This window comes from Eleutherodactylus coqui, chromosome 2, assembly GCF_035609145.1.
Source record: "Eleutherodactylus coqui strain aEleCoq1 chromosome 2, aEleCoq1.hap1, whole genome shotgun sequence".
Taxonomy (NCBI): Eukaryota; Metazoa; Chordata; class Amphibia; order Anura; family Eleutherodactylidae; genus Eleutherodactylus; species Eleutherodactylus coqui.
The window spans coordinates 40897319-40922154 of NC_089838.1; the positions used below are offsets into that span (position 1 = coordinate 40897319).

The following is a 24836-nucleotide window of genomic DNA, read 5'->3' on the forward strand; positions in this document are numbered from 1 at the left end:
AAAAAAATAACTTGGGATGCCTTTTTGTTAAAACGCATAGTCAACTGCACGTTTCAAAGAAAAGGTTTATGGTGATGTCTGCAGAATGAGTGCCTGACGGCCGTCTCAATATGTGGTTGGCTTCACTCTAGGATTGGGTTTTGTCCCAGTGTTCTCCCACTCCGTAGTACATGCTGACTTTTACTTTTCCTTGTTTAGGAATGAACGTGTCCTCGGAGCGCTCACTGACAGAGCAGAAATTTATGAAGTGGAAAGATTTAAACCTCTTCTAGATGGATTGAAAAGTGGCCCGGTCGCACTTAAGGTAGAACTGCATCCCATCAGTTCAGTTAAATTTAAGACACCGTTTACATCTGCGTCCAGGGGCTCCACCAGGCGCTTCTGCTGCAGAGTCTGTCGTTTTTGGTGGGAAGAATAGCGCTGTGGGGAGCTTCAATTCAGCAGAGTGCAACAGGCCTTATCTATTATCAAAGGTTAAAGGAGTCTGTCTGCTTAAAATGGCAACTGTTTCCCCAAAAATAAGACCCTGTCTTATATAAATGCTCACCCTAAAAGAGGCACAGGGCCTTATTTTTGGGAGATGTCTTACACTTGCCTAGCAGTCGCCGTCCGGGTCCCTCCCGCTTGTCTCTGTAGCTCCGGCGCCCTTGCTTCAGTCCTCAGCAGCTGATAGAACATTGCTTCCTGGTAAGAGAGTTCGTAAACCCAGTTTTAACCAAGCAATGGCTTTGATTGATTGGCTGAGCCGCGGAACTTGAGAAGCAATCAATGCAGCGCTTGAAGAACCAATCACAGCCATCGCTTCCTGGAGGCGGAGAATTCAACTAAAATGAATATGATTCAGCCTGCAGTACCAACCCAGTCCCCAACAGCTCCTGTACGATGAGATTGCGGGGTGCAGACTGCATGTCATTGCAGTTGGGGCTTTCTGAAGGTCCCTAGGACTGCCATGTATTTCTGCCTGTTAACATGTGCCTCAGGCACATGTTAATAGATTTCCTGCAGCAACACCATGTACTGCAATACTGAAGTTTTGCAGTATTAGGGAAAAACGATCAAACTTTCACAAGTTCAAGTATTTCTGATAAAAATAAAATAAAAACCTATTTGGTATCACATTGGACTCTTACGGACACTGTATCAAAATAACACAATAGAGATAGTCCCCAACTTGCGAACATTCGAGTTAAGAACTTCGCAAGTTGTGAACAATCTGTCCTGCACAGTATGATGTAATGCTATGGCATTACATCATACTGTGCAGGGACCAGACAGGCTTCTATCATACTGCCCAATCGCAGTATGATGTACTGCTATGCACTTCTTGGACAGGAAACTAGGAACAGAACTAGGACTCCCACCAGAATAATATGTATTCCTCTTAATTAAATGGGAATGAAAATGTAATAAAAAAAAACATGTTCTAAACTGAAGTCCGTTAATCTTCTAGGTCAGCTGTATGCTCTTAATCAACGCCTTGATCAGCCAAGGAGAAGAGTTGGACTTCCGAGTCCACATACGCAGCGAGTTGATGCGTTCAGGACTGAGTCCGTTGCTAAAGGTAAGAGATTACGTTTAGAGGACCATCTGACTGTGACGTCTGGAGCTCGGCTAGTGAGCTGCACTTGTAACACACAACTTATTTAGATGGCTTCCATTTACAAAATCTATCCTAGTGTCGGCCTCTGTAAGATTGAAGGATTGGCTATCCCTTATCCAAGATAGGCCACGGAAAAGTCGTCCGGCAAAACAGTCTTTTAGACAGCCTTCATTAGCCCATCTGTCTGTTGCCCATAGCAGCCAATCACAGTGCAGCTTTAATTTCTTTTACTGCGGAGGTAAATTAAAGCTGCGCTGTGATTGGTTGCTAGAGGAAATTAATATTTTCTTTTAGACCGCTTTCCTAAGAGCGTGATGCCGGGCTACTTTTCCATGGCACATACTGTATATTTAAATATCCGTCATAACTTTTTTTATTATACCTCTTATAAGGCATATTTGAGTTGTATTAGATTTACTGGGAGACTGCCACCAGCTTTCTTTAGATGTGGGCACCTCTGTAATGTCATAGTGGAGTTGACTGAGAATGCATGTAAAAGGGTTGCCCAGGCATACTCTCCTGCCCATCGGGTGTAGACACACAGCTCCACGCCAAGGCACCTACCTCCCATCTGTGTAGTGAGCATCGTGCACAGTTCCTCTTCTAATTAATGGGACATGTACTGAGCACTCGCTGTGTGTCAGATGGCTGTCCTGCCCAGCATATAGTTTGGTCACTTCACGCCCCGTGTCAGGTTGGGAGGAGGGCTGGACAATCTCTTTAGCCTTTCAGGAGATGTCTAGTAGACACAATATTTTTCTTGTAATCCGGTTGTCTGTAAGCTTGTCACATAAAGGCCCAATGTCCAAGGGCGGATCTGATTTGTGGTATCCGTGCCGAAGATCCACTAATCAAGCTGCCCATAGAGGAGCATAGGCATCCGCATATGGATTAAAGCATGCGGATTTGTTTAGCGGACCTTCTGGTCCAAAAAACAAATGGCAGCATGCTCCATTCCAGTGCGGCTTCCATTGCAGTCAATGGAAGCCGTCCGATCTGCGGCCTGCCTGCAATTGAATTGCGGATGGACCGCAGATTCCGCAGGAAGCAGCCATTTAAAAAAAAACAAAAAACTGTACTGCGCGCGTGCGGTGGTGTACCAGCTGGCGCTTCCTCATGCATCCGCAGTGAAGAAAATAGACCCAGACGGGTAAGCAGTGTCCTCGGCCGCGGGCAGGATCGGATTCTGCTGCAGGCTCCTACATACTGCATCCGATCCGCCTGTTGACATGAGGCCAAACTCTGCTGAAAATACAGGGAAATGTATAATGAAATGATTACTGACTTTGTACAGTACAGGTCAGTGTGGCGGGACCTGGGTCTGTAGGGATGGAGGGTGGTACAAAGTCGTCTTTATGTAGTGATCAGGGTTGTTGGAAAGAAACCGACTGGAATTGTCCAGAATAGCAGGAGGACTTGTATTGTTGTAACTAACAAAACCTTTTGTATTAAGGAACTACAAGCTATGGAGAATGATGAGCTGAAGGTGCAGCTTAACGTGTTTATGGATCACTGCGAGTACGATTCTGATGACCTGCGCGGACGTCTTGACGACATTCGAATTGAGATGGAATATCCTTTTATTCTTATTTAAAGTCTCACATTGGTGAAGAAAGTAAGAAATACAGCTGTAGGTTGTGGCAATATAATTAAAGCGGCAATACAGGATTTTCTGAATCTAGCCAAATCATAAGGCAGTGAATAATTTTTCTAGCTTGCACCTTCCTGGCACTATATAGATTATTATGGCTGCTCCCTACAGAATCCAGCAGACAGCAGTGTAGAGCACTTAATGTTCGTCTTTAGACACCAGGAAAATCTTATGCTGCTTTACAACCGTTGGCTTATGATGCATTTTGAAATAATCCTTTTAGATGCATTGATTTGCAACTATTGATTACCCTGGTGTCAATTTTCTTACAGGAGGTGTTTTTTTTTTTTGCAGTTTACTAGTTTTTCCACTAGATGGCAGTATATGCTTATAGTTTCAGCACAAGTTTAAGCATATTGATCTGCGCAGCACATATTCCATCATTCAGTTCATCGGAATACAAGATGCTGGGTTACTGACCTTTGTGTAGTGTAGATGGAGTTTTAATTTATCAAATGGCTCTAATCACAGAACAGTGGCTACAGCGAAGAGTATATAAAGTTTCATCAATAGATTCACAGAAAGAGAGAAACCCTTAAAAATAGCTTTTTTTAATTGTTTGAAAACACAGTACACTCCCAGAAACGAAGGCCGTCTGCACACGGCCAGGTTGGATTCCGCATTTGGGATCCGACCCTGTGCCCGGCTGGTGTCCCCTGCGTACCTGTCCGGATGGTTCTTTTCTGTGCTGCGGATGTGCCGGCTGGCGCCCATGCACAGTCCAGATGACGCAGATTCTGTGACCGTTCCGCAATGATTGCGGAAGGGCTATGGATCGGATGGCTTCCATTGACATCATTGAAAGCCATCCCTGCTGGAATAGAACATGCTGTGATTTTTTTTTTTTCCCCCTCCATGAACGGAAAATCGCAATTGATTTCTGCTCATGGACATGGAAAAGCGATTTCCCCCCCCCCCCCCTCCTTCCTTTCATAGCATGTTATGGGCGATATTTGCTGCGGAATCCGGAGGTGGACACCGCTCTGGATTCCGCAATGCAAATACACTCGTGTGTATCAGGCCTAAGGCTATGTTAACACATTGCAGTATCTGTTAGCTTTTCCCCAGCGATGCCTGTGAATGGGGTATTTATTATGCCTTCTCTTCATCATCCCTAATGCAGACAGTAATAAACTTTGAACTAAATGTGGAATAACTTAATTAAAAACCAAAATCATGCACTCCCCTTTGTAAAGCCCCACTGATCCAGCGCCACATCTCAATAGTGACTAAGTTGACTGAAGGTGTAACTTCTGTGGTGTATCACTCCTCCATTATGCCGTGAGGGGCTGAGTGCTCATGTGCCAACATGGCACAATCCAGAGAACCCCTGTATGTAATGATCAGTGGCTGTGTTCAGTATTATTGTGCCTTCTCCTTGTGAACCCATATTCCTTAACTCTGTGCTCACTGATGTCCAAGAAGTCTTCCAGGTTCTACACAACACCGTGAAAGACTCTGCGGCAGAACAGCTCTTTCTTTCTATTTTGCAACATCTCCTGCTGATCCGAAATGACTATGATGCCAGGTATGCCCGTCACTTTGCTAAACTAAGACCCTATAAGTTGCCTATTATTACGTTTGTAAGGGCATTCTATGTGATATATAATATAATACGCCGGGTCTTACATTTATTAATAGCTGTAAACTGTTTTACAACAGACATACAGTAAACTATAAGGGCACGGGGTGAGCTTACAGTGGTGACATTAAGAACTGCATCAGATTTTTCGAGCTGAATCAATGTTAATCAGACCAAGAAATAAGATATTGTAGTGCTATAATTAATAGAAATCTCCAATCTGTTACAGCGCACAACCCATCTACATCACAACAGATTTCCCAAACCCAAATGTACATGCAGGGTTCCTATGTTCACTGCATATGACTATTACTAAACCTCAACTACTCACTACAGCCACAAGGTGGCGATATAGATCTAGATATGTGAATATTGTATTGCTTAGAAAACCCAATTACATATACTCTATTAGGGAATTCTTAAAGGATATTCTCTATAAAGGATATTCTCTATTAAGAATCTTCATCCCCTTGGCTAGAGTGGAGAGCGGCTACAGAAACAATCCTCTTTTGCTCTGGAGTACCTGTACTCTTCTGCATTACACAGACCACCCACTGAGTTAGATGGGCACTGTGTAATGCTTACACAGATGTGACCCCCAGTGGACAGCACACCTCAAATGCCCCATGTAAAGGGAGTGGCAGTGACCACCACTCGGTTCACTTCTAAGGAGCGGAGGGTATCAATGTGCTTGGCTATGTCAATCCATGCCCTAGAAGTGAGTAGACCAGTGGTCAGGCATAAACACTATCTCCATTCTCATGGGGCATTTGGCGTGTGCTGTTCTCCTCGTCATAAAGGGGGTGCTTATCCTGTGGATAAGTGACAAATTACTAAAACCCCTTTAATTTCCGATGGGTTTGCAGTGTAGGAAAATTGAAAATTTGCTGACCGGTTTCCTTACAGGTTATAGACAATTGTTGGAAGTCCCAGCAGGGGTACAATTTGTGATCAACTTCTTATCAAGGGAACCCTAATAAGAAGTAGGGATTGGCTAATGTGGACATGCCTATACATGTCATACCTAGCTGTATTTCAATCGGACATCCACGTCATAGCAACAGGCACTAAAGAGTAACCACTTTTTTTCCCCAAGCCTTTGACATATGAGAGTGACATGTCAAAAGTCTTGATTAGCAGAGTTCACTAATCGCCAAAAAGAGCAGGCAGCAGCTCTCGCCGTAGCGCTGCCCCCCTGTGGCTGTCTTCGTTGCAGGATAGATCTGTTTATCCCAGGCCGCTTGAATTAATTTATTCTTGATTTTTCAACCACGTCTGCTGGAAGTTTGTTCCAAGCATTTACTACTCTTTGAGCAAAAAAAATGTTTCCTGATTTTTGCCTCTGATTTCCCCCCCCCCCCCAACTAATCTCAGATTGTGCCCCCTTGTTCTAGTGTTTACCTTCCTAGCTTCCACTTCCTCCCTGAACTTTATTTACACCTCTAATATATTTAAAAGTTTTGCTCATATCCTCCCCCCCCCCCCTCCTCCAGGCTTTACAAATTAAGTTCTTAAAGTCTTTCCTTATAAGTTTTTTTTTTTTGTTCTTGAGACCTTCCACCATTTTCTTAGCCTCTCTTTGGACTTGTTCTATTTTATCAATCGAGGTCTCTAGAACTCCCGATGTGGGGTGTTTTCATAGCAAGATAGCCTTGCATCACTTGGGGGTACAGGGATCCTCCGGCGCGGCTGTCAGCTGCGGAACATGATTGCGGAGTTTCTCCCATTGTTTACAGTGGGTGACCTCATCGTGTGCAACTAACGTGTTGTGATGGTGTCGCTGTCCCCATTGAAAATAATGGCCGCTGCAATGCGAGAGCATGCAGCAAGATAGAACATGCTGTGTTTCGTTTCGTGCATCGTGGTTCCGTGCAGGAAAACGCTTCTCATGTAATCAGATTCATATTTGTGTCTCTTGCAACGCACAAATCTTGTGTGATTTTTGACGCCCGTGTGAAGCCGGCCTTAAAGTGTTAGATTAGCGTACAAAAAAACCCAAAAAACTGGTGACCGAGGGGGCACTTTTAACCCTTTGCAATCCAATTTTGGATTCAGGGTTTCTTAGGGGGCTTTCTCTTTCTGCCAGTATACAATGGCGCCACCTGCTGGCTAGAGCCAGTACTGTGGTATGGGACATGCTGGAGAGGCCCCCGACAACAGAGCAGCCAGTAATATACAGTAAGAATACCCTGTCGGACGTCTTCCAACATCGGAAGCTGTATAGCTTTCAATCAGAATGTCTTTAGACGTCAGACAGTGGATTGGAAAGGGTTAATGTTCTCTCGTCGGAGATGGCAGACTAGAGACCCTACCGCCTCCCTGGCACATGGAAAGTTTTAACGCTTAATCGAGAGCCAGCAAGAAACCTTCCTGTCTGCATGAACACGGCACATTTCATGTAATTGTATTTTTGAGAGTTGATATCTTCTCTGCCTTGGGATGGTAAAATAATTTGCAGATTTTCTGCTGACTACAGCACAATCTAATCCGTATTCTTCCATCACCTCAAGCGCTAATTCTGATCACAATCTTGTCAATGAAGCTGGGAGACCTCAGATTTCCCCCCACTTTTATACGCAGTCTCTCCTTCACAAGATGGAAAATATTACATTTATGTCCTCCTGTTTTTTCCTCTTCAACATTCTGCAGCTTCATTAACCTTTTTTGTGCCTTTTAGGCTAAAGTGAAGTATTTATTTCAGATTCTAGCATAGCGTATTGCGTCAACCAGGTGTACAGCTTATACGGAACCGTCTTTTAAAGTGACCCGTTATTTGTACAATTCCACTGAAAAACAGACAAATCATTTAGGGTGGAAAAATAAAAAACAAAAACACTGAGGCTGAGTGTGAACACCCTCCTATATTTGGGGATGTGGTTGAGTTCAGAAGTACTCCGCTGCCATTATGTACAGGGATTCTGATGTACCCCATACAAAGTTCAGCTGTTGGATTATCCTGCCATTTTTCTTTGTGGCCAGCAGATGGCCATGTTACTCCTTCAGATATTTTCTCCGTCTTGTTCTACTCTTCTCGCTTCTTTTTTTTCTCCTTCGTTTTATTAATACTTGCCTCCTGAGCTTTTGGGTATTCAGACTAGTATGGCAATCAAAGGCCCATTACTTTTCAAGTAATACGTTAGGTAAAGTAGGATTGCTGAACGGCTAATGGTCCAATGTTAATTGCATTAATCTTATTAGTTCTTCCTCTGAGCTGTATAACATAAGGAAGCAGTCATGGATGCCGGTCCATTATATCAAATGCTTGTTTATCCTACTCCTATAATAGTCGGTTGTTTTTCTCGCTGCCATCCTCATAGTACAGGAAGATTATCCCTATAGCTCTACCAAAAAGGGCTGCTGAATATTTCATCAAATCCTCCTGATTGCTCAAAAAAAAAAATCAACGGATTGTTCAAATTTAAACAGGAACACTGGTCAACAGTGAAAAAATCTTTCCGACTTGAAAATGGGTATTTCTTAATCCTTTCATCATGGAAGAAACGAAAATGACGTTGAAAACTTTGAGTTAGCTCTTGGCTCTGAGATGTTGGCCATTTAAGTTCGATTGATGAAGAACTTTGTGAAGGGTATGAACCGGGGTGGAGAAGCTTTTCAGTACCTCAGAAAACCATTTCCACAGCTCAGTGATGCTAAAGTTAAAGAAGGCATCTTCATTAAGATGCAGATTCATCATCTTAAAGATAAAGACTTTTGAGCAAGTTCTTCAGGGTCAGGAGAAAGCAGCATGGGAGGCATTTAGAGATGTTGGGCCTGGCTTCCTGGGAAATCGAAGAGTTGACAACTGCGTTGAGATTGTGAATAAACTTCTGGAAAAGTACCATCGATTAGGCTGCAACGTGTCACTCAACATCCATGTCCTACATTCTCACCTGGACTTCTCCCCTGACAACTGCGGCTCTGCGAGCGACGAACATAGAGAGCGATTCCATCAGGACATATCGAAAATGGAAGGAAGGTATCGGGGGGAAAATGGAAGCTTCTCTGCTTGCGGATGACGACTACTACTACAGTGACAAGAGAAGGAAAGGAGTACAAGCGACTAGCAAAGAGATCCGTTCACGGGATTAAGCCCTTTTCGTGTATCTATAAAGCCAAAGTTAGGCCTACTAAACAAACTGTAGTGTCACATTGACTTTCCTCGACCCAAAATTAGGGTAGTTTTAGTTATTTTGAGAAAAGAAAGAACTTCAAAGCGTATTTTGATTGAAGATTAGTGTATCCACCCATATGAAAAAGCAGCCTACAAAAATAGGAAGTGCCCAGATAAATTCTACAAAATCTGAGTAATTTGGTGCGGCTGATCAACCATAACCAACACTCAAAACGCGTTTCAGCAATTGGTGGACCGAATTAGTTTTACAAACCATCCAGGTGCCATTTAGCCCATCACAGGCATGAAGATATGCTGAACTCTGCAAACGATATCTTTCCAAATACGTTCTGTTATACAGTGTATATTTGTTTTAAGTCATTGTATCTGATTTGTAGACTTGAACCATGTTACACGCAGGTGAGTAATAGAATCTGGTATGAAAAAAATTCATTCGCTTATCGTTCATTTCATGCAGGCATGAAAATCATCATTGGCTCGTTTGGTTTAAATTCGGATGGTTCAGTCGTTCTCGTTCACTGGTGAATGATTGAACGATTTGTGAGCAAATGATTTTATCTGGCTGTGTAAACGGGCTGCACAAGTGAATGAGTGAACTCTGTCGTCATTCGCTCGCCGGACCATAAATGGTTCAGTGTTAAGGCGCCCGAAGAGAGCAGCGTGCACTTGTAGAATAGCACTTCTGGCTTCTTCCACTAATACGAGCATGTCTCTGGCAGACTGGATGGACGGGCGCACGTGGATGGGTGCATTTGCATTAGTCTGATCTAAAAAACTACCATTGAGTTCTACAATACTGTGATTTCTATAGATAAAATTTGTTCTGAACATACACATTGTATTACTTTCACACCCACATAGAACATTATTCATACTCTATTCAAAAAGACCCAAGTATAGAAGTCAGTTTGTTTGATGTATAAAAGCTTTGTCACTCCAACTTTACAAAGAACGGAACAAAAAGGGTTCAGTCTGTGTCGCTAACATAAAACGATTGCTGTAAAATGTGGTGACTAAGAGCACTTTGACACGGGTCACGGAGCATCTGAACGGGTGTTTGTATGACCGTTGTCCCATGTGAATGTGTCCGTGATCTGCCGGCAAAGTTGTATCTTCAGCGAACCTCATCTAAGCTTAGATAGCTACAGGTTAGGTTGGTAGCTATTTTAGCACCTGGGGCAGCTATCAGAGATTAACCCCACCTATACCTAGATAGCTAGCCATAGTACAGAGCAGTAGAGGTTCGCCCCCGTGTGGGCATCTTATAGGCTATATTGAGCCATTTTTGGTGTCCATTTCTCATGACCAGTTCTGTTTCTGAAACCAATTTTGGCTCCTGATGAGTCATTCATGGCGAAACGCGTAGAACTGTTATATAAAACGATATATCCACAGAACAGAGCTACGTGTACAACAGCCGGTGTAAGAGAATACCCAATTTTACCCGAATATCCATACTCTGTGTATCTATGTGGCAACCGGCATATTTCCATCACTGATGGGTATTAGTCCGGTCGCGCTCTATAGGGACTTACATTGGCACACGTTTATCACTCTAATACTAATCCAAATACACAGGACCGCTTTGCCCTGGGCGGTTCCATTGTGTTTTTGGACATTTCGTCAATACTGGCTTGTAGCCTACATTGGAGAAGTATATTTGTTTGTGGTCTTTTCATGTTGGTCCCAATATAGGACCTTTTTAATCATGAAATAAATCAATAAAGGTTACATTTTAGGGGTCCCACCCACTGATATCTTTCATAAAAGCATAATAATCCTTGTGTAATGACCTTGCATCACATTGCGTGCACCTAGCACATGGAGCGATGCTGCCGCCGGTCCCATTAAACACAATGAGAGATGCAATGTAAGAGTATACGCAAGATAGAACATGCCGCCATCTGTTTCTCGCATCGCGGTGCCATGCAAGAAAACCTCTCTCATGCGTATGACGCCATTCAAAACAATGGTGTTCATATTCATGTGAGGTTTGTATGTCTTGCAACACATATGGCGTGATTTTCTCGCCTTTGTGAATGCGGCCTTATTATGTTGTCAATCAGCACTTGTACGGCCGTTTTGCTGTGCCTGAGTGTTTGTGTGTGGAGCGGTAAAACTAAGCTGCTGTATATTTGAAATATGCTGTGTATTCTAAATCTGCAGATTGGAGCTCCTAAAAGGTAATTTGCTCTTCCCAGAATGCACCAGGAATGTGCAAAGGGTCATGTGAGTGGGACAATTGCCGGGCTTAGCCATGCCTAGCTTCTCGAAGGACATGGCCAAAATGCATGCCGCTAGGCACGCAAAGGTTTAACCTTGGTAGCATCTTAAAGGCTATATATCATCACAAGAATTCTTGACTTTTAGAGGTTTGGAAGTGGACATAGGAGAGGAGCCATATGGTGAGCTGCAATGTATGATATACGTTCACAGACCTACCAAAAATGCAAGCTTGTGTTTCCACTGAAAGAAAAGGTGCAAAGTTTCCAGGGGAGAATAGCTACATTGAAACTCATTAAAGAAGGCGAGGATTTCCTTGACAGAGTAAGTCTATCTTCAAAATGTTGAAGGCAAAGAGATTCAGTGTCCCTGCAGAAGCCGAGGAATGGAAGCATGTGACCAAAAGCAGCAGCAGGAGGATGAGGAGTCGGTCAGCACCCATACCTGACTGTCAAGTTGGAGAACAATGAAGAGGTACAACAAAAAATTACTTTATAGAACAGTCTAGTAGGCACTCAGAATCCTCTTGGATGGAGAAAAAAGTGTTGTGAGAAAAGGAGAGCGGTAGTTGTGGGGGATTCCCTATTAAGAGGAACAGAGGTCGCTGTCTGCAGACCTGACACCTCACGAGAGGTGTGCTGTCTTCCAGATGCACAAATCAAAGATGTGTCTGATAGGTTATCAAGACTCTTCAGTCCTACAGAACACCTCCCATTCCTACTGATACATGTTGAGGCAAATGACACTTCAAAAAAGGACCTTGCAACTATCTGCTGAGACTTTTTAAGACCTCAGCAGGAAAGTAAAGGAACCAGGAGCACATATATTCTTCTCATCCATCCTCCCAGTGGATAGACATGTAATAAGGAGATTGAACAGGATTCTAGAGGTGAACAACAGGCTACGTTGATGGTGCCGTCAGCAAAGATTTGATTTTCTAGACCATGTAGTCGAACTTTTAAATTCCTATTTTGTATCTGTGTTCGCTCTGAAAGTAGATGTAACATCAGCTGAACTTCCCTGTGCTATTGGGGGAATAAAAGAATGCAGGTTATCTATAAGCCGAGAGAGGTTGAGGGAACACATGGCTAACTTAAATGAACTCAAGTCTCGGGGTCCAGATGAATTACATCCTAGGATGCTACAGAAAGCGGCAGAGGTGATTGCTGAACCACTTGCCATAAACTTGGAAATTTCCTGGAGAACAGGAGGAGTCCCAGAAGATTGGTCAAGAGCAAATGTTGTACTTATCTTCAAAGGAAAGAATAAGGCCATTCTCACACATCCGTTTCTTCCCCCCCCCCCCCCCCCCCCCTCCCCGCAATTACAACAGTGTCAATGATGAGGTGTGCTAAAAGCCGCTGTCGGGGGTAGAAGCGAAAACAAAAGTAAAATCGCTGTGCTTTGCCGAGATCATGTGTGAGAATGGCTTAAGGTGGACCCAGGGAACTACAGGCCTGTAAGCCTGACTTCTATACCGGGAAAGATGAATAAATTAAACCACATGTATGGAATTACTTGGATAAGAATGGAATAATTAATTGGAGCCAGCATGGGTTTGTAACAAGTCATGCCAGACTGATCTAATATCTCACTATGACAGAATCACCGACAGGGTTGATCAGGGAAATATGGTAGATACTTTGTCAAATGCTTTACTAAAGTCAAGACATATTATCTCATACCATCCTTGTTGAAAAAATGACCAAATATGGGATTGACAAGGCAACTGTTAGGTGAATTCACAACTGGCTGAGCGATCGTACTCAGAGTGGTCATAAATGACTGCACATCCAAGTGGAAGAATGTCTCAAGTGGGGTACAACAAGGCTCTGTCCTAGGGCCAGTGGTGGTCAGCATTTTTATAAATGATCTGGAGAAGGGAATTGAAGGTCAAAAATCGTGGGCAGAGCGTCTCCCCATGTAAACAGGAGTTGTGGTGACCTATTATTCCAACAATGTGAGAAATTGTACAGGGCTCTAACGATCATGTGTCCCACACAGTTTGCATCGTCCGTGTAAAAGGTCTGACGATTTATTTTAAATGCTGACATAATAGGTCTACAATGTTTTTAGAAATTGACCAGTATCATTGAAAATAAGTTGGTCAGGTTTGAGAGGCGGAATCCATGTTGGGTGGCCACATTAATCTGTGGCAGAATTTCAGTTCAAAGTGTCAGATCCATACTGAAAAATTCCAATGTGAATCTGACCATTAAAAGGCCGTGTGAATGAGACCCCATCAAAATTCACACCACAATCAGTAGTATACTAAATGTGGATTAAGAAGAGGTGAAAACCCGTAGCATAAATTGTCATACTGTGGATTTAAAATCCCCACCGTAGACCAGTTTACGCAGCAGGTTTCTTTTGAATGTGAAAACGGAATTTCTTAACATCCCATCCACTTTGCCGCTTTTGTAATCTGCTTTGTATCCACCACATCATTGCTCTCATAAGTGGGAGACATGCTTCTTCAACATTGCAGCATGTCTTCTTTTTGGCCTTATATACACTGTTGCCATATTTACAGCTGATAGCAAAATTCTGTTAACATCCTAATATTGTGTCAGTAAGCTGTGGAGAAGTGTCATACTGCATTAGAGGGTTATTAAAACTGACTTTTCATCTAGCAAGCATTCTCTTGTAACCAGGCCATCTCCACTGCTCATACTTTCCAAATACACAACTTCAAAGCAGTCTGGTCAGTGAACTTTCCTGAGAAACTGTACCATGCTGAGATGCCTCGGGCCACAGCTTTCAAAGACTGTCACAGCCGTCTATTTTCCTCCTTTTTTTTTGCTACTTTTTTTTATTTTTTATTTTGTTGTGTTGAACCAAAGTTGCTCACATCTCTCTACATTGGAAATGGTCTGCATAGTTTATAGATTATTCTCTTCTCTCCCTCTTCAGACCACAGTACTACAGGTTGATCGATGAAGTCGTGTCTCAGGTAATCCTGCATAAAAATGGATCTGACCCCGACTTCAAATGCAAACGTTTAAGCATCGACATAGAAGGCCTAATAGGTATGTGTGAATGCAATGTGTACTGATTAAGCAATGCAATAGCTACATGTGACATATAAGGCCGCTCGTCTGCATAGTCCAGGACGCTTGCAGTCGCCATCAGAAGATCGCTTCCTGGTAACATGGTTCGCAAACCCCACCTCCAGGAAGCAATGGCTCTGATTGACTGAGCCGCGGCGCTCAAGAACCAATCAATGCAGCGCTCGATGAACCAATACGATGGCTGTAATTGGCTGAGCAGCGTCGCTCAAGAACCAAACAATGGCTGGTTCTCGAGCACCGTGGCTCAGCCAATCGCAGCCATCGTATTGGTTCATCGAGCACTGCATTGATTGGTTCTTGAGCGACGTGGCTCAGCCAATTACAGCCATCGCATTGGTTCACCGAGCGCTGCATTGATTGGCTGAGCCACAGCGCTTGACGAACCAATGCATTAGCTGTGATTGGCTGAACTGCGGTGCTTCAGAACCAATCACAGCCATCGCATTGGTTCATCGAGCACTGCATTGATTGGCTGAGCCGCGGCGCTCGACGAACCAATCCGTTGGCTGTGATTGGCTGAACTGCGGTGCTTGAGAACCAATCACAGCCATAGTATTGGTTCATCGAGCGCTGCACTGATTGGCTGAGCCTTGGCGCTCGAGAACCAATCAATACAGCACTCGATGAACCAACAAGAGGGCTGTGATTTGGCTGAGCTGCGGTGCTCGAAGAACCAATCACAGCCATCGCATTGGTTTATCGAGCACTGCATTGATTGGCTGAGCCGCGGCGCTCGAGAGCCAAACAGAGCCATTGGGGTTTGCGAACCCTGTTGCCAGGAAGCAAACTTCTGTCTGCGGCTGAGGACTGCAAGTAAGCCTGCCGGAACTCCGGAGTCCAGCAGGGTGGTGGTGACGGGGGCGACCTGGACCACGCCTGCTTGGTACTATATTGCTTTTTTTTTTTTATTATTATTTTATGTAGTGTAGCTAGGGCTTATTTCCGGGTAGGGCTTATATTTCAAAGTTCTCACACTCTAAAAACCCGATTCACTGCCAGACAACACATTCATATGTGGATACACTAAAACCCTGCTCTGCTGTAGTCAGAGGATTTGCGCACTCACTGGAATGCTTTGATTCTTTTAGTGCAAACAGTTAACAAACAAACATATTGAAGTTTTAAGCTTTTATCTGAAAGATTCAGTGCTTACAAAAATAACAAAATATGAAGTACAAAAACATGTAAAATGGTTATGAAATAGCTGAGAAATGAACAGACCTAAAGGGCATGTTGACGTGGATTATTGAGTGTCAGATCGGACGTGGATCTGACACTTCATTTCATGGCAGAACTCCGAGGCTGAGCCTCTAAGTTCTGTCATGGATTTTGATGTGGATTTAGTTCCAGTAAACGCTTGCAGCTACCCCATGCTGAAACTGTGTCAAGAATTCACATGTCTATTCTTTTTTTTTTTCTTCAATGTTGATTTGATAGTCTATGTACAGAACAATCTGCGCTTTATTAACTGCGCACCATTTCCATAGCACTCATTAGAATGCTACAATGAAGCGTATTTGGGTGTGTAATCCAAGCTGAAATCCACTGTGCAATTCCACTCTGTGAATGCGATGAAACACATCAAAAATTGTGCCCCTTTAGGACAAGGATAAATAAGCAATACACACTTTAGATTTGATACTAAAGTTGTTCATACATTTTCAGCTGGCTGTCGCCAACAGCCATCCCAATGGACATGTCCATACACCTATGCATAGATGACTCGGCCGAGCGTGCATGCGTTTTGAATACGGAGAGGTGCTGCTAGACACCTCTGGCAGCGGTTTTTATTCCTGAGAGCAGAAGGATTGGGCATATTGAAATTGAACTGCCTGATCTTTTTTCTCCTCTGACTTCTATCATCGGGGAAGACTCGGGTAGCCCTAATACATGTTAGGTATTCTAAATGTATATAGTCAGATTAAGAATGTGTTTTTGTCATACTTTATGACTTTTACATGCAAATATAATCTTTCAAATAACTGAAAAATTAAAAGGTTTTGCAATCTATTTGCGTAAAGTGTTAATGGCCATTAATACTTTATCATCTTCATTTGCATGTAAAAGGCCTCCAGGAGCTGTTTGCAGAGCCCAGCTTGTGATTAATCACACGCCCAGCTGTGCACACAGCTGCATTGTCCTGCTCACAGCTAACATTACAATGTTATCTGAAGACTCCCCGTAAAGATAACCGCATGCGGTCTACTGAGAGATACTTCATCTCTCAGTAGCTGAAAAATGGATTTTAAGTTAAATGCAAGATGCCTATGTTTACATGTAACGATTATCGCTCATTTTCAGTCTATTTAACAAATTTTGAGCAGTAATCGTTACGTGTAAATGGGCCTTTAGTCTTTGGAGTGGGTTTCCAGAGCAGTTCAACAATTAGGCAAATGAGTAAACACTGAGGTAATAAAGGGAATGTCCGTATCCCAGGATGAAGGGATGTCCTCTTTCCCATCTTGAAGTTTGCACAAACCAGGCTTTGGAGTTAAAGGTCACATTATGTCTTCTCCAAGTGACAGCCCCTAAGTTCTGTTCACTGCAGTAATACATGGCCAGTCCATCCAAGACAGCAATAAAAATTTCTAGCAAGTCTAGAATTTATACTTGGCTGAAGCATGATATCCAGTATATACGTGTATTTTTCTAATTACATTGTTATATATCTACATAAAATGTTTCCACATCTCATACATACAAGCTGTAATAATATGTAAAGCACCTATAACCTCTTCTTTTCAGATCACTTGATTGATAAGAAAAAGGTGGAAACGAGCGAGTTCAAGTCTCGAGATTTGGTGAAAAAGGTAACATAAAGCAATAAACCATCAGAGAAGAGATTATAGTACTGCCTTAACCCTTTCCAATCCATTTATTTTTTCTCACCCATTCTCCCCAGCTGCAAATAAATTGGAGCTGGGAGAATGGGTGAGAAAAAATACATTTTCCCTGCACCCTCCTGATCTGACAGAGTTCAGGAGGGTGCAGGGAGGGACCTGCTTACCTGACCGGCGTCTTGTGCATTCTCCTTCTGCCTCCCGGCTCGGCGATCATGTGACCGCTGGGGTCAGGTGACACCTGGCGGTCACATGATCGCCGGGTCGGGAGACAGAAGGAGAATGCACAAGACGCCGGTCAGGTAAGCAGGTCCTTGCACGGTGCAGGCTCCCGGCTCGGCGTTCATGTGACCGCCGAGGGTCAGGTAACACCGGCGGTCACATGATCGCCGGCCGGAATCTATGCATTGCATAGCGCTAATTGAGCGCTATGTAATGTGTAAAGGAGTGGGCAGAAAGGGTTAAAAACCCTTTCTGCCTTCTCCTCGGGAGTCCTCGATGACGACCAGTAAAGGAGTGCATCTGCACCCGATGTGCCTGACGATCGGGTGCAGATCCACTCCTGCACTGCAGTGTCGGGCCTGCCCCGACATCGGAGCTGTGGAGGAAAATGATGATGTCGGGGCAGGCCCGACATTGGACTGGAAAGGGTTAAGGCCGAATTCAGACGACGTGTGGGTGCCACTCACATCAGACAGCGCATGGACTCTGCAGATGGCATGTCTTATTCTAGTCTGAAAACCAATAGAATAGGCGATGCAGTTATGTTTTTTTACTTGGACCATGTGTGGGAATGACTAACAACACAGCCAAAATGTATGGCCATGTGAATGGGCCTTATCTGAAATCCCAGGAGGAGGCTCTGCCACCAATCCATTCATCACCATCTACATAATCGGTGAAGCATGTAATGTGGGAGAAGGCTCTTGAATTGAGTTTTCTAAGCTATCTAAAATTTTGTTTCAGAAAAAAATTCTTTAGGCATTTTATAGAAAAAAAGTTCTACAATTTCCTAATATAAGCACATACAAAAGCATGCAGAATTTCCAAGTAAAGGACCTGGGCATGTTCACCATTCTATATCAATGCCCCACTTCTCCCCACAGTACAGGGATACTCCAACACTAAGGCCGGCTTCACACCACTGGGTTGGACTCCGCATGCGGGAGGCCTGCAGCGCATTCCGGCTGTGAGTCCAGCTGGCAACCCTGCGTATCTGATTTTTTTTCTATATTGCGGATGACCACAGTGGCTCGCGAATGTGAGCGCAAAACATGCTTTTCAATGCGTGCGACTTGCTGCGGATCATCCATGTGGATTCTGTAGTAGGAATCTGACTGTGTGAAGTTGGCCTTAGTATCAACACAAGAAGGCAAAAGGATTATGAAGCCAAAAAGCGCTTTTATTAACGACATACATGTCACACATGACACAAACAACACAAGGAGACTGGATTAAAACTGTGGGTCGAATGGATCGAGGATTAAAGTGCATAGCAGGAATCCGTATTAATAAACATGACTCAGTCCAAGTCCCAGAGACTGATTAGTTAATCACATGCTAATATTCAAAGAATAAAGTGTTTATAAATGATAATTATATTGTTTCATATAATCAAACCGTATCAAAATCACGTATAAGGATAGTATCCACCAATAGATCCAAGAGGCCCTCAACATGGTTTTGCTTTCTTTCTCAATGGCTGACAAACAAATGCTCCCAAATCGCCTAATATCCTTCCCAATGATCATATGACAGGAAAATGATGCTGGAGACAAAATGGCACATGTGTTGGAATTTGGAAAAAAGATGCCCAATGCCAAGCACTCGGAGGTCTGAGTGAACACAGGCCAAAAAGGGTCATATGTTATACCGAATGGCACATGACGCCCTCCAGCGAAGTCCAATCGCTTTCCATCCAGTGCACAATCACACATCAAGCATCTAGCGAATTATTGCAATGAAGATAAATGGAAGTTATATATAAAAGTTAGTGTATCCCATGCGAAAAGGCTTTAAAAATATGCAAGTACAGTGGTGCCTTGGGTTAAGAGTTTAATTTGTTCCGTGACGGAGCTCTTAACCCAAAACACTCATAAGTCAAATCAATTTCCTCCATTGAAATGAATAGAAAAGCAATTAATCTGTTCCGGATCGTAAGGCTCTCCCACTGATTTCAATAGGGATGGCGTTGTCCCATTGAAAGCAATAGGACACTGGCACACCGGCAGTGATGTTTGGGGAAGGGCTTTAAATATAAGCCCTTCCCTGAAAAATCATTCCTAGCTGTAGTAAAAAAAAAAAAAAATATATATATATATATATATATATATATATATATATATATATATATATATATGCGTATAAGTGTGTGTGTATGTGTGTGTGTGTGTGTGTGTGTGTGTGTGTATATATATATATATATATATATATATATATAATGTGTGTGTGTGTGTGTGTGTGTGTGTGTGTATATATATAATGTGTGTGTATACATACATACATACATACATACATACATACATACATACATACATACATACATACATACATACATACATACATACATACATACATACACTTATACTCTCCTTTCTGCCAAGGCTCGGGCATGTCTAGCCGCCGCTTGTTCCCCCTGCACTGCTCTGAATATTTTCAGCAGGCGGGGATAAAAAATGCAGGGAGAACAAGCGGCATCTAGACGCGCCTGAGCCCCAGCAGTGGCGAACAGGACAAGAGTATATATTTTTTACTACAGCTAGGGATGATTTTCAGGGAAGGGATTATATTTAAAGCCTTTCCCCGAAAATCACCGCAGGGGTTGCCGGCAGGCCATTGCTTTCAATGGGGCCACCGGCAGCAGCGGCGGCCCCATTGAGAGCAAGGCTCTTAACCCAAGTCTTAAATCAGAGCAAAAATCCGGGAGAGAGCCTGCTCGCAAGTCAAAAGGCTTGTAAGCTGAGGCACTCTTAACCCAAGATATCACTGTATATAAACCTGAGTGCGAAAGTGTAAGTGGGGTGGGGGGCAGTGGGGGGAGTTAAGGTTCCAAAATTTCTGCTCCAGGTCATTGAATTGAAACCTTCATTGTCTACTTCACACCGGTGCAGTGATAAGTAGTCTTGTAATGAGCGCTTCTATTCAATAACCCCATGTAGAGGTCTTGAGACCATGAGGAATCGATGCACAAAGTCTATTAGGAAAGTGCAGAACTTCTTATTTTACAATGCGACCCATGCTCAATACTTGCTAGGTGTTGATCGGCTGCGTCAACAGTTGTCTTGCCTCCAGCGTACCGTCGCTTCTCTCCAAAGCGGAGATTGGGCAGGAGAGCCCGTCTGCACAACCCTTATAAATATGCACCGTACTTCAGCTCACCCCACTGCTGCTGCTGATAAATCTTTCTTGCACAGAACACTAGTCTGAGTCGGTACGGCATGTTTGCACCCGTCACCTTTTTATTTTCTTTTACCATTTATTTATTTATTTTCAGAAAGACTTTATTTATTTATTTAGTCCTCCACACTTGGCGAGGATCACAAGCGCGGGTGTTTATTAGTCTGCAGCTCAGCATTTTTGACCCTTATCAGGCGACCGGAGCCCGCATGTTTACTTTTTCAATTTAAAAAAATAATTTAGCTGTCAGCGTGAGAAGAGATAGTGCTGTGGCCGAGCTGTCGGGTGGCCTCACCCTGGAAATTTCATTCCAAAGCACGATGGGGCTGATAGAGTGACCTCCAGGCCCCAGGCTGATAGGGGATAATTGAAGTTGTGACTGGGATGTAATTAGAGGGGCCAGCTGTATGTCAGAAAGCCTCTGCTGTTTCTCCTATACTCAGACTGCTGGACAAATTATTCCTTTCTGTTTGCGAGCAGCTTAGTGGACACTGCAAATTGGTTTTCTAGCAAATGTGGTTTCCTGCATTAAGTACAGTTTGGAAAGCGCACATTACAGCGATTACGTGACTCGCATTTTGAAGCAGTAAAACGAGGACACCGCGTTCTGCACTTATATACGTTTTTATGAATTTTCTCCTGTATTAATATTGAGTCTCCAGATATCATTTCTATTGTCGGTCTCCTAAATTACCTATAAAAAATTTAGATTTTTCATTAGTGGATCACAAGATTTTCAGTTATCCCTTGCACAGAATGGGGGATAATATTCTTGATATTCTTGATCCGTTGTGGTCAGAGTGCTGGGACCCGTGACACTTATGAGAACGGGTGACTCGCGTCTTGCCATGCAAATGGAGTGGCGGCCAAAAATGCACACTGCCACTCCATTCTTTTCATTCAAACACTCTGCCATCTCCTACAGTCCGGTTGAAATGAGTGGAATCAGTGTCTACTGGAGCTCGCTGTCTTTCGTGAATAGTGCCGCTTTAACCCTTTCCAATCCACTGTCTGACGTCTTCCTACATTCTGATTTGAAGCTTGTACAGCTCCAATGTCAGAAGACGTCCGACAGGGTATTCTTACCGTCCATTGCCTGCCACTCCACTGTCGGAGCCTCTCTGGCGCGCACACACTGGCTTTAGCCAGCAGATGGCACCGTTGTATAACAACAAAAAGAGAATTGGAAAGGGTTAAACTAGGTAGATTTCGGGGAGGATTTACTATTGCCAACATGCTTTGTGTCACAGTTATAGGTTTGGACACTACAACTTGTCCAACAAGTATGCGGATTTATAAAAAGAGGCGTGTCGTTGGTACACGGTGTTGCATTTACAATTGCATCAAATTTTTAAATAATTTTTGTTTTAAACTAAGCCAACTAATAGATGGTATGGAGTTAGACTAGACAGTCCCTAAATATACGCAGATTTATTATTCAGCATCGTCCCTGTGATAAATCTGACACATTTGAAGACAACGTGTAGTCAATGTTTGCACTAACTTTTAGATCACTTTCTAATACTATGTTTGAACTTGTGAACAGCTGGATGCGGAAATCACTGCAAGACATGAGCTTCAGGTAGAGATAAAGGCAAAAGAAAGCGAATTTGAGCAGAAATTCTCCGATCTGCAAAAGGAGAAGCAAACGCTGGATTCCGAGAATCAGCAGATCGTCACCGAGAAACAAAAACTTGAAACCGATGTCTCCCAACTTTCTGAATCTGTAAGTTGCAGCATTTCCCATAAAGATAAAATGACAACTTTTGTTGAGTTAAAGACTCTATCGCCATTCTGTTTTATGAGCCATCCATGTGAAAGCAGTCTCTGTAAATGCTGTTTATTTTAGAGGGGAAAGCACTACTTGTGTTGGACTGCCCTTATAAGCTCGTTCTTGGGAATGGTGGGGTTCTCAGTTTGATGACTTATTGTTGTTGGAACACTGCATTGAGCTACTATTCAGATAAACCTCACAATGGGGGAAGGCATCACTAGCCCTTGTGTAGATGTAAATAGATTCATTCTCCTGTAGTTGCTACTTTCACTCTCCACAATGTTGGTGCCCAACTCAACTCCACGGCCAACATTCTAGTGCATCGATGCATACTGTGTTTCCCCAAAAATAAGACAGTCTTATATACATTTTTGCCCCAAAAGAGGCAGTGTCTTATTTTCAGGGGATGTCTTATACTCACATAGCGTCTTGGTCTCTCGCACTGGTTTCCCTGACGCTGCGGCAGGCTGCTGTGTCCTCTGTGCTGACAGGATTCTCTTGGTAACAGGGCTGTGAATACCCCGCCTCCAGCAAGTGAGCGCTGTAATTGGATTGGATCGAGCGCCAACCAATCAGAGCCGGCGCTCGATGAACCAATTACAGCCATTCAGTGATGTCATTCACTGAATGGCTATGAATGATCGAGCGCCGGCTCTGATTGGCTGGCGCTTGATCCAATCACAGCGCTCACTTTCTGGAGGCGGGGTATTCAAACCCCCGTTACCAGGAAGAGAATCCTCTGTTAGCATGCAGGACACAGTAGCCTACCGCAGCACAGTGCAAGAGAGCAAGACGCCAGCAGGTGAGTTATGCTTTTTATTTTTTTCTTTCACTTAGTATAGCTAGGGCTTATTATAGTGGTAGGTCTAATTTTCAGGGAAACGCGGTACATAGCTGGTTTCTCGATATTAGTGTTCTGCCTGGCGATAAGCAGACTGGGCTTATTTTATGCAGTTTAGAGAGGCTTGATACCTCTTGGGATCTTGGCTAGCTCTACATGGTAACATTTGTTGAGCAATTCCAATTAACGCCAAACTTTTGCATCCGATTTCGGTGTGATTTTTAGCACAACTACTTTCAGAAGGCCTGCCTGTATTGTGAAGGGAAATATTTCTCATACCTTGGATATTCCAAAAATTGTCCCATATTAGTTTGAAGCAAAGTCATTTAGTATAATTTACCTTTTAACATGTTGGGTGCAGATATGGGCTGTGATCACAAGTCCCACTGGCAGATTGAGGCTTAACAAAAGCGCATACATTTACTGAGTTGCACATTGTCAAGTCTCATGGATTTTCCTTCTTTATCCGTGAAGCTTTTATTACTCTCTTTGTTCTGTCAGCAACTAAGAAAAAGGAATGTGAAAATGGAAATCTGACAAAGCTTTCACCTCGGTCTGCTGCTTAAGCCATAAAATGAATAATACAGTAGTTAGAGAAATATAATTACTAAAAAAAAAATCACGGTTTCCGCCTAAGACATTGAGTGCTTTTTTTAGGGCACAAATCACTGCAAAATATTATTTTTACACCTGCAAAGAAAAATATATTCGCCACTGTGTTCCCTTTACTGAGATGTAGTAATAATCATTATTTAAGTTGACAAGAAAATCTAAAACTTTAAAGGACTTAGTTTTATGAAGACAAAAAAGTTTCTTCAGGGATGAGAGTGAATTGAGTAGAAAATGTTGAGTATCTGTTTAACCCAGCAAATGTAAGAAATGGAATTGTTGCACATCCATGTATTAAACTACTAAGTTTTTTTTTTTTCTTTTGTCTTCTGTGCTCATATATAATGTATTTTTGCAGGTCACTAAACTCACAAAGGATCTTGAAGATGCAAAAAAAGAAATGGCCACTATGTCAACCTCTACTGTTTTGGTACCAGTTCCTCCTCCACTTCCAGGAGCAGGACCACCTCCACCGCCTCCCCCACCACCACCTCCTCTACCAGGAGGATTTGGAGTACCACCACCACCTCCTCCTCCTCTTCCTCCTTCCATGGGAGGACTTGCTCCTCCTCCGCCTCCGCCTCCACCCCCCTTTGGTGTCGTTGGACCTCCACCTCCGCCACCTCTCCCAGGGACTTTTGCTGGGCCGCCTCCACCTCCACCACTTCCAGGTGCTCCTGGAATTCCTCCACCTCCACCTCTTCCAGGAGCTCCTCCACCACCTCCTCTTCCTGGTGGTGGTCCACCACCACCTCCACCTTTCCCTGGTGGTCCAGGAATTCCACCACCACCACCAGCTTTTGGTGGTCCTCCACCACCACCAGGACTTGGAGCCTGGGGTGCACCTGCACCACCAGCCCTACCATTTGGATTAGTGGCGAAGAAAGACTACAAACCGGGTGTGCAATTGAAACGTCCAAACTGGTCAAAGGTAAGTCCACAAAAACATCTCATCCTTCTAGTGCTGGGGGATATCAGATATTTTCTGGCAGTAATGATGTTGAACTGGATACCATAATAAACATGTAATACAGAGCATTGACAACTGCTAGGGTGTATTCACAGAGGTATAACTCAGGAGGATTTCCCTATGTATACTTCCGACAGATGCCTCTAA

At 43.4% G+C, this 24836-nt stretch overlaps 1 protein-coding gene across 3 annotated transcripts in view; it reads left to right on the forward strand.

Annotated features, from left to right (window-relative positions):
* The window catches only part of DIAPH1 (diaphanous related formin 1), a 231586-nt gene that overhangs the window by 60579 nt on the left and 146171 nt on the right, over window positions 1-24836 (forward strand). For all 3 annotated transcript variants that reach the window (XM_066590633.1, XM_066590631.1, XM_066590632.1), the window contains 8 exons: window positions 199-304; window positions 1451-1561; window positions 3054-3172; window positions 4663-4779; window positions 14102-14217; window positions 17005-17069; window positions 22042-22221; window positions 24078-24650. In XM_066590633.1, coding sequence (XP_066446730.1) covers window positions 199-304; window positions 1451-1561; window positions 3054-3172; window positions 4663-4779; window positions 14102-14217; window positions 17005-17069; window positions 22042-22221; window positions 24078-24650 — 1387 coding nt within the window. The remainder of the gene's footprint in view (window positions 1-198; window positions 305-1450; window positions 1562-3053; window positions 3173-4662; window positions 4780-14101; window positions 14218-17004; window positions 17070-22041; window positions 22222-24077; window positions 24651-24836) is intronic.